Below are 10,655 nucleotides of genomic sequence, written 5' to 3'. Positions count from 1 at the left end.
AGGGCCACTTCCCCTTTCTAAGCTCTTCCACTTCCCTTTCCTCAAAAAGGAGAGGGGACTTTGCACTGACCCAGTTCCCAGGATATACGTGAAACTGCCCTGCTCGGTGTGGCAGTTCCCCCAGATGCTTGGGTGCAGGATAAGCAAGGGTCTGGGGTTCAGGGAGCAGCCCAGCTTTCAACACGCAGTCCCTCAAGTGCCAGTTCTTGGTGACCTTCAGGAAAAACAGCTAATGGCTGTACCCATCGTGGGAAACAAAGGAGGAAGGCGAAAGGGAGAATCTTCTGGAATTTCTAAACATTTCTCTTCTCCCATTACTTCTCCAGGCTTCTACAGCACTTCCCCTGGGATTATGCCCATTTTACAGATGAGGAGATGGGTTTCGACAGGGAGGTGGAGTTGTCTGAGACGCGACAGCAGGGGAGTGAGGAAGCTGCAAACTGAATGCATGACTCCTCGTTCTAAATCTCACATTTTGTCCCAATCATCCCAACGCAGGGCTGGTGCTCAGCAGGTATTTGCTGAAATGGTCACCATGCCTCACTGTCTGTCCCAAGGTCCTGGCTCACAATGCTCTTCTGGGCTGGTAGGAGTGGGAAGGTAGATAGATAGAGAAATAAAGCCAGCATGAGACACCACACAGAGGGGTAAGGGCTGCCCCACAGCCAGGGGAAGTGCTTTTGCTTCTGCTCATCTGTGAACTTGGGAAGTCAGAATATGGGAGAATCACTATCGAAAATGAGATTGGCTGGGTTTTTCATTCATTAGTTCACACACACGATTGAGCACCTGCTATAAACTTGGACAGTGGGGTAGATGATGAAAGATCCAACACCTGCCTTTAGTCTGGGAGATAGACAGGTAAACTGATGGTTAACCCAAGGAGGTAAGTGTCTCAGTGGAGGGGCTGTAGGAGCCAGGAGTGAATCAGTAATCCTGGGAGACCTCAGAGACAGCTTCCCAGAGGAGGTGATGCCTGAACAGAACCTTGAAACACTTCAAAGTGCACAGCAAAGAAGGTACAGGAATTTCAAGCAATGGAGATGACATGTGTATAGGTGCAAGTCAAGACAGAGCAGAGTAATGTATGCATGCGGTGGTTCTGTGTGATAATTTGTACTATAAGCAGTAGATGGTAATGGAAAAGGTCACCAACAGTCATTATCTGTAGTCCTTACAATAGTCCTGTGAGCTTGGTATTGTTAACATATTTCACAGATGAGAAAACCGAGGTTCAGAGCGAGACTGAGCAAGGCTTCTCACAGAAACTGGGTCCTGACCCCTGGTGGCTGAATATATTATAGCACCCTCACGTGAAAAGATATTCAAAGAACATTTATTTAAGAAAGCTATTAGGACACTATTAATTGCCAGTAGCAGAAACCCAGTTAGAAGAGGCTGGGATTGGTAGAGGTAGGGAATTAGCTTATAGAACTGAAGAAATCAAGAATAGCTTCAAGTTGGATTCAGGAGCTCAAATGTCATCATAAATTTGTCTTTCTCCAGCTTTCAACTCAGTTTCACCTGTGTTGCCTTCATTTTCAGTTAGAGTCTCCCCATGAGGCCACCATGAGCTCCAAGCTTACATCTTACCATCTTAGTAGCCCCAATGGAAAATATTCCCCTTTCCTCCCGTTCCAACAGAAAGTTTTAGGCTTAAGTTTCATTGGCTGGATGGGGTCCTGTCTCTACCTCTGTACCCAGACCTGGAGCCAATGCGATGAATAAGGCAAATCTCACCTCACCCACATGGACAAAGAGTAGGGAAGTTTGGATCCCAAAGAAGAATCAAGAACCAAGAGAAGGGGAATTGATGATGAGAAGGTAAAAATAAGATGTTTACCATAAGCACTTACCGAATGGCAGACAACCTATTATGTGCTCTCCTAGAACCCCATTTACATCTCTGAGCCTCAAGTGTCAGAGCTCAAGATGGACCATAAGGGAGTCCAGGAATATTAAATGTACAAGTATCTCTAGATGTGTGTAATGTAATAAAGTCTACACAGTGTGGGACTCCAGCTTAGTGTCTCATCCCACCTTACATTTGGCATGGATGGCAAGCTAAGTAAAGGAGGAAGGGCTCCATACCACTAGACATTATTAAGTTAAATATGCATGGCAAAAAATTTTAATAAGAGGATGGAAATTCCATATGGTAAGGAGGAAAGAGAAGGAGAAAAAAAGGCAGTTTAAAACAAAGCAAAAAAAAAGACAGAAAATTTTAGAAAAGATGGGACAAATGTAGAACACAAAATCACATTGAAGAAATCAGTCAAAATATATCAGTAATCACAGGACATGTAAATGGAATATCCTGGGCCTATTTAAAAATTGGAGATTGTCAGATTTGATTATTTTTAAACCCAAAAAAATATTTTTACAAGAGATAGACTTAAGGAAACAAAAAAGTTGAAAGTATAAGGAAAGAAAAATAAGATATACTAGGCAAATACTAACCAAAAGAAATCTGGGTAGCTATATTAATATCAGACAAAGTGAACTGTAAGCAAAAAAATTACTAAAGATAAAGAGGGTCACCATCTTTTGAAAAAAGATTCAGTTCACTAGAAAGATAAGAATTCTAAACTTGCATGTACCAAATAAACCAGCTTCAAAAAGTAAACCTGACAAAGTAACACTGACAAAACTACAAAGAGAAATTAATCATTAACATCATAAGCAAACAATATTAAGACTAAAAGGGAGGGCTTCCCTGGTGGCGCAGTGGTTGAGAGTCCGCCTGCCGATGCAGGGGACACGGGTTCGTGCCCCGGTCCCGGAAGATCCCGCATGCCACGGAGCGGCTGGGCCCGCGAGCCATGGCCGCGGAGCCTGTGTGTCCGGAGCCTGTGCTCCGCAACGGGAGAGGCCACAGCAGTGAGAGGCCCGCGTACAGCAAAAAAAAAAAAAAAAAAAAGACTAAAAGGGAGATATTATTATAGATTTTGAAGAGATTAAGAAACATGATAAAAACATTGTGGTCAATTTTATGCCCAAAACAAGGGAAAATTCAGAGGCAGTGCACGAGTTCCTAGCAACAGAACTTACCAAAAGTGACTTGGGAAGAAATAGAAAACCCGAATGGTCCTATAACCATTAAAAAATAAAAAAAATTGGCTTGCCTGGTGGCACACTGGTTGAGAGTCCGCCTGCCGATGCAGGGGACGCAGGTTCATGCCCCAGTCCGGGAAGATCCCACATGCCACGGAGTGGCTGGGCCCATGAGCCATGGCCGCTGAGCCTGTGTGTCCGGAGCCTGTGCTCCCCAATGGGAGAGGCCACAGCAATGAGAGGCCCGCGTACCGCAAAATAAAATAAAAAACAAACAAAATAAATAAAGTGAATGAAACACCAGTAGTACTTGGTTTTGCCAAGGAGTTCTACCAAACACTCAAGGAACACATTGTTCCAGTCCTGCTCAAACTCTTTAGAGGAGAGGAAAAGGGACACTCTCCTGTTTATTTGATGAGGCCAGTAGAGTGTAGATTCAAAAACAAGTATGAGAAGGGAGAAGATAAAAATGAGAAACAACCCAGATGTCCACCAGCGGGTGAATGGATAAATAAATTGGAGTATCTTCCCATAATGGAGTACTTTATGACTGTGAAAATGAACTACAGGTTCACGCATTGACAGAGTTTAATCTCAAAAGTATAATGTTAAACAACAACTAAAAAAAGGAAGCTACAGAAAAAAAAAATCCTAAAACATGATTCCATTTATATAAAAATAAAATGCCAGCAGAGCAACACAGTATATTATTCAGGGGTACATTCATATTTGCTGAAACAAATCAAGGGCCTGGTAAATTCTATTTCTTAACCTGAGAGGTGGTTACACTTGTATTCATTTTAATATTCTTTAATATTTTAAGCCACACACATACGTTTTTTATATAGCCTCTTTCATGTATTTCATTTTAAAATATTTTATGATGCAATCTCCATGTAGCAAAAAGATATGTCTGAGTAGAGGAGTTATTTGAGATGTTTATTTTCTTCTTTTTGTTAGTCTCTATGTTCTGAATTTTTTACTATGAACGTGATACTTCCATAATAATATTATTTTAAATGATTTTACAGCCTTTTAGAAGAAGGGAGGTAATTTCCTAGCCTAGAGCTAGCTTGTCTTTGATAATTTCACTAATCTACATGAAAGTCACTTTATCACACTTCAGGCTCCATCTGGAATGTTAATCCAAGGGTAGAAACCTGCCTACTTGGTCAAATATGTACACTGCTGGCATGGAGAGGAACCAGAGCCTCTGAAGTGCAGGGGTGTGACCTGGAGGTCCAGGTGAGGGCAGGTGTTCTGGGGACAGTGGGGCTGGCCAAACCCGCGAGAGAGCTTGGGCTGTGCAAAGCCTCCAGCACTGGCTAAGCCAGAACATACCATGCATCCAAGGAAGCTTGGGTGTTGGCTGTGGGTGTTGGCTGTGTCCTTGTTCACAAAGCCTTTACAAAGGCAGGCATCCAAATCTACACCTCCCCTCCGATGGACTCTAAGGGGAAGCATGATGCTTTTCTCTCTCTCCATGTGGAAGGGAGTGAGTTCGAATCCTCTGGTGGCCAGAATACCTTAACAGATGATGGCTAGAGCTGAGGCCAGGCACGAGTTTCATGGGACATCCGGAGGACCCGCAGTGAGTCTCGGGACCAAGCAAGGGCTAGCCTCCAGCCTGAAACTGGACAAAGAAAACTACTGCTCCAGCCTAGGCAGGGAAGCAAGAAACTAGGTAGCATCCACTGCCTTAGACAGAGCTAAAGCCAGATTTTGTCCTGCCCTGGAGCTGCAGAGACACCCAGGCAAAGTGTCTAGGGACACCAAGCAATGCTTAGCTTCTCCTGCATTGGGGCCAAGCATGAGACAGGATGGGCCAGGACTTGCAAGGACACTCCTCAAACCACAGTTGCTTGCAAATCCGCTTCCCTGTGCAGCCCATAGTCCTCTCCCAACTGCATAATATACACTTAAATCTCTACACCACCTGGCTGTTTTCACTGAAATATATTTATAAGACTTTATATCATCACCATAAATGGAAATGCAGTATCACTTGTGGAAAACAGAAAGTACTTGTGATCATAGAAACAATGACACAAAACAATGCCACCCAAGTTTGGCCAGATCCCATTGCCTGATTAAAGCTCTGAGACTGACCCCACTCCAGGTTATAAAGGGACACCTTCGTGTTGAGTACTAAAAACACAGGCCCTCCACACTGAGGCTTTTTCTCTTGACCTCAGAAGGCTTGAAATAAAAACGATGCAGGAATTCTTACTCACTGAAAGTATCGGAAGGAAAAAGCAGGTCAGCTGTCCACATCTTAGCAGGCAACAGGGCAAAGGAATTTTGTATACCCAGATATGGGGGAAGTCTTCATCTTTCTGAAAATGTATGTCAAATACTTTGTTAAAAACTTTCCTCCCAAGTGTTTGGCTAACTTACCTTCAGTGACCTTCAATCAGCTTGACTCAATGGACATAACTGAGGACCTACTATGTGCCGGCGGCCACTTAGTAGGGGTTTGAAAGGCAAGCGCCTTGCCTTCAGGGACCACACATTCTAATGGAGAGACAGACGCATTCACAACTGATTTTAATGCAAGGCTGAATATATCTTTGTGTCTTCTTCCCCCAACCTTCCCCCAACTCAAGCAAAACATGATGTAGGTGTTCAGGAATCATTTTATTCAGACACAGAAATAGCAAACATTCACTGGGCTCCTACCATGAGCCAGGCAATGTGTGGGATACTTTTAAACATATTTTATAACACTTAATCCTTTCAAGAACTGGAAAGGTGGTTATTTTTACCTTCACTTAAGGTTCAGAGAGGTTAAGTAACTTGACCAAGGGTACACAGCATGTTAGAAGCTGATTTGGGGTTTGAAAGCAAGTCTCCTGAATGCTCCCCATTGTGGGTTGAGGGAACAAGTCCCTGTTGCATGTGGGAGGTTCCCCGCCCCATACTACCCCACCTTTCCCAGCTCCCGGCTTAGAAGAAGCAAAGACCAGAGGCTAGGTCTGGCCCTACTGGCCTTGCTCAGTGGTCACCTCAGCCCTAACCTATGCTTGTGTCTCCCCAGGAAGCCAGCGATGTCTTGCACCCTGCGCTCCAGCAATCTTCTGAGCTGCTGCAAGAGCCTGTGGGCGCTTAAGTTCCTCCAGAGACACGTGGGAGGCCCCTTGGAGGAGCAGCCGGGAGAGCCACTGTCTGAGGAGCTGCTAAGGACACTGGCCCAGGGATCGGTGAGGACGCTGCCCTCTGAGGCTGTCTAGACCCAGCCCCAGAACGCTGAAGATCCTGCTTCTGGTCACCAAAATTTGACTCCTGGAGCCACTGAGGACCCAGCAGCCCCCCCAAACCACCCAGGACACACCCTAGCCTGAGTCTGGGGACTCCCAGAGCACATGGTGGGTGCTGGGGTCCTCTGGCCTAAGATGGAGCAGCCTGCTCTGCGCTCAGACTGCCCTGGGTCTGAGTCTGCTGAATCCCATGGGTTCAAAGCTCAGGTTGGTGCTGGCCCTGAGTCATGGGCAGAGACGGTGGGACTTTCGGGGATGTGCACACAGGTGTGTACACGGAGATGTATGTGCCGACACACGCCTGCCCTCTGAGCATGGCAGAGGGTTGTTGCCATGAAGCATTGGCCTCTCACTCCCTCGTGGGTTCTGTGGGATGAAGGGAGGGCAGGGAAGGACATTAGCCTTTAATGAACACCTACTGTGTGCCGAGTACCTCACCCGCATGAGCTCACGTCATCCTCGTTACTTGTGGCAGGGATGGTCGACCTGTCTTTACAGGAATGGAGACTGAGGCTCAGAGAAGTAAGGGACCACTCAGCTAGAAAGTGTGCCTGGCACATAGGAGGCACTTGAGAATAGTTGCTAAAGGAAGGAAGGAACAAACAGACGAATAAAAAATGGGAGGATGGGTAGAAGCCCATGCTCTTGACACAACACTACACTGCCTCTCAGGAGAGGCCACGATATTTCCTTGACTCAGCAGACCCTCCTGCTAGCGAGGCTCAGACCCGGAGCCTGGGGTGGGGGGTCCCTTCATGCTGCAGTTCTGACCCTCTCTGGTGCTTTCCATCAACAAGGAGTGGCATGGAGCAGACTTGCTGCGGCAAGTGTGCGGGGCCACAGGGAGGGACAGGGAGAGGTGGGGTGGTGAGGACATGACAGGCAGGGATGGGGAAGTTGGCCCCGCTGCACCCTCTGCTGGATGCGGGACCTTGGGCATGGCGGCGGACACCTTGGAGCAGCTCTTTACTCCTCTGTCCCGGGGGCTACGCTCCCCATTCCTATTTTCAGGGCTGTTGAAGAGGCCCAAGGAGGTGAAGGCGGTGGCAGCCCCAGAGGGATGAGGGTGATCCTGGGCTCTCCTCGCTGACCGCCGCCCCTCCCTGAGCCCACTCTTCCCTTGGTTCCAAGAACCCCTGTTGTGGTCCCCCTCCCCATTCACCCCTGCCTTTTCAGTCCCTCTTTCAGCCCACTGTTCTCTCCCCAGCCCCCACATGTGCTGTTCCCCAAGGCTCAGTCCTGAGTCTTCTCCTCTCACTGCGATTTCTCGCCCTCTGTGCCCTCTGAAGGTACCAAGAGACTTATCTCAAAGGAGATTACTCACACATGTGTACCTGGAGCCCAGGCTCCTTCTGGGAGCCTTTGACCGACTTGCAACCTCACCGTGAGCATGTCCACAGTGGCACCTTGACCGTCTCCTCTCCCAGGGTCCCCCTTCTCGGACAGAAGCCCTGACATTGGCTTCAAAGGTCAATCTTGGCATCAACTTTCTCCTGGCTCTGCATGGTCCATCCTCTTGTATCCTAGCTCCTGCTTGTATCCACCATTTACCTGGTTCTCTCCACCTGCCCTGTCATCACTCAGTTCCACTGCCATCCCCTCCATCAGGACAATTGAAACAGCTTCCCATATTCCCCACTGGCCTCCCCCATGCCCACCCTCCACCCCACGGCCACACTGGGCTGTGCAAAATGCAAACCCATACAGAAAAACATCTTTCCCACAGCCCTCAGGCCCCACGTGGTGGGCTCCGACATGCCTTCCAGCCTCCTCTCGCCCCACACTCCCTTCCATCTCTTCATCCCAACCCTAGCGGCCTTCTCCTTTGGGTTTATTTATCTCACTCCTCCTCCAGCTACCAGGCCACACACAGAGCTGTTTCCATGACTTGAAAAGCTCCTCTTGCCCTTTCAGCCACAGGATCTCAGCCAAAACATCACTTCTTGAGGGAGTCTTCTTTGACCCTCCCTATTGGGTCAGTCCTCCCACCCATACCCATAGAACTGTCCTTGGAAGCCATGGGTATGGTTGTCATTTACAGTCATCTGTGTGGTTCCCTGACCCCTGTCCGTCTCCCCTACTCAGGAGGTCATGAGTCCTGCCTATTTCTGTTGACCATTGTATGTCTAGCCCTTAGAAGGCTCTTTGGCCTATATAGTAGGAGCTTTAAGCAGTTTATCTGCCAATACACCTGAAGGCACAATTTGCCCCAGTGGCCCCCAGAGATGCTCAGTCTCTTGGCTGGATTCCTTCTGGAAACCCCAGAATCCCATTCTTGGAAATTTCCCCAGGAGTCTGAGACAGGTGAATCTCTAAGTCATGACCAAGTAGATGGAGCATAAGACTGGTCTGGCTGATCACAGACTTAGCTGGTCAGGGCTGAGGTCAAGGTGCTCACATGCCACTTGCCACTGCAGGTCTGGCTCTAGCTGCCCCTGTCCTCCTGGAGGCCTCCTGGAGCCCCTACTGGCTGCAGAAGTGGAGCGCATGCTCCCTAGAGGAGAAGCATCTGTGGTGGGCCCCCAAATCCATATTTTGTGTTACCATCGTGTTCCAATAAAGCTATCAAAACAGATGCTGCCTTGCGGTTTTATTTTTTAACTTCCTGGTGAGGAAATACTCCCCAAACTTCATCATATGGTGTGTCTTGATTTAGAAAAAGAATTATCATAAAATGTTGGGGTAAAGGCCAACTGGGAAATTGCCTTAAAAGGTAAAAGAGTTTTCAGGTAATTAGGTCTCATCTTGAAATGCCCTGTTAGAAATGAGGGGCGGGCTGTTGAGAAGGGTCAGATCTTCTTCCTGCTCACCTAGTGAGACAGGTACATGGTCGGCACTCAATAAGTGTTTGTGGAATGGAATATTTCAGAAATTGTCAGATCCAGAGATGCTTTTGGTAGGTGGGAGAAAAAGGCATCTTTAAAATGGAAAACTTGTCAATCGGGGAAGTCTTCCACAGTCAAGAGTAGGTGGGTGAAGTGTAAGTAAAAAACCAGGTCAAGGAAAAAATTCATCGATTCTGTGCAAGGAATGATTCCCAAAGGCACCCATGAAAGGGTTTGGAAAAGGGAGGGAGTTGATCAGTGTCAAGGTCACCATTTGATAACTGCAGTGTCGGTGGTGAGCAGTGTCCCCTGGGGTGGAAGGAGGAGGCTGTAGGGGGCTGTGAAATCCTGAACTTCGGACCTTGCAGAAGAATACACCAAGACACACCTTGATGAATTTCCATAGGAGGCAGAGAAGAGATCGTGAGTCATCACAATCAGAGCTTATAGGAGCTGATCTTCCAGAAATGGATTCTGATATATTTCAGGGTAGAGAAGACAAAGCGTGTTAAGAGGTCCTTGGGGAAGATGAAAGTAGTAGACCGATGGAGTCATTAGATGATGTCAAGCAGTTCTATGTAGATGGTATAAAAAGGATGGGGAAGTGTCCCCTGAATGATAACTGTGCATGCAGTGAATATCGGGGCACTTTATACGCACCCAGCCAGGGCTGGAAACCTGTGAACAACACTTTCCAGAATCCTGTTCCAACAGGTTCAGCTTCCACCAGTGGGAAGCAGAGGAGAAGCAAAACCATTGTTGCTAAGTAGGTCGAGGGAGGAGGGACAGGAGGAGGGGAAGCAGGCCCAGGTGGGTACAAGGGGCTACCGCGGGAGTCTTGGAGCAGAGAAGTTCTAGAGGGAGCTGCACTAGGGAATGTTGTCTCATCCTGTGGGTGATGGGGAGGCTTTGAAAGGCCCTCATCAAGAGGGGACTAAAATGATGAGGTCTGTACTATAAGAAGATTTTTCAGAGTCCAGTCTGGGGAAATCCACTAAGGGGGCAGGGGGTAGAGGCAGAGTGAGTGCAGGCAGCTCCATTGCAGGGGGGGTGGTTGACAGCTGCATCTTATTAGGATCTACTCCAGACCCTACAACAGACTTCAGGCTACAGACTGGGAACCCAAAGGAATCAGACCCTCCATGCCCTCCAGAGAGACAGGCATTACCAGGGAATCAGAGGAGGAATGGGACATGGGGGCCAGAGCTGGGGTCGCTCGGGGTGGAAAGTGTGGGAGTTTTGTGTGTGTGTGTGTGTGTGTGTGTGTGTGGAGTGTGGAAGGATGTGGACCAAAGAAGCATGAACTTCTAAGAGGAAACATTCCTGGTGCACATCGGGCTGTGTTTAAATGCAGGGTAGAAGTGTGGCAGGTGGTGGAAATGCTCGGAGCCAGGATGGAGGGAATCCACTTGGCATCTCATCTCAGCTAAACCACTGACAGTCAACACTTGGCTGATCAGACTCCATCTGGAGCTTTGGGGGAGAGTTTATCGTCTTCATTGTCCATTTTAGGGGGCTC

The 10,655-nt window shown here is 47.8% G+C and overlaps 1 protein-coding gene across 6 annotated transcripts in view; it reads left to right on the top strand.

Moving 5' to 3' along the window:
• HRH2 (histamine receptor H2) overlaps nt 1-8,877 on the top strand; it is a 48,220-nt gene extending 39,343 nt beyond the window's left edge. For 4 of the 6 annotated variants that reach the window (XM_081233859.1, XM_081233861.1, XM_081233860.1 and 1 more), the window contains one exon: nt 6,092-8,877. In XM_081233859.1, the coding sequence (XP_081089985.1) occupies nt 6,092-6,284 (193 nt within the window). In that variant the 3' untranslated portion in view covers nt 6,285-8,877. The remainder of the gene's footprint in view (nt 1-6,091) is intronic. The other 2 variants (XR_014015824.1, XM_081233863.1) reach the window with 2 other exon arrangements.
• Nucleotides 8,878-10,655: the final 1,778 nt, after the last annotated feature.

The sequence above is a fragment of the Mesoplodon bidens genome (genome assembly GCF_964165515.1).
Source record: "Mesoplodon bidens genome assembly, chromosome: 4".
NCBI classification, from domain to species: domain Eukaryota; kingdom Metazoa; phylum Chordata; class Mammalia; order Artiodactyla; family Ziphiidae; genus Mesoplodon; species Mesoplodon bidens.
This window is presented reverse-complemented; position numbering and strand designations above follow the sequence as displayed.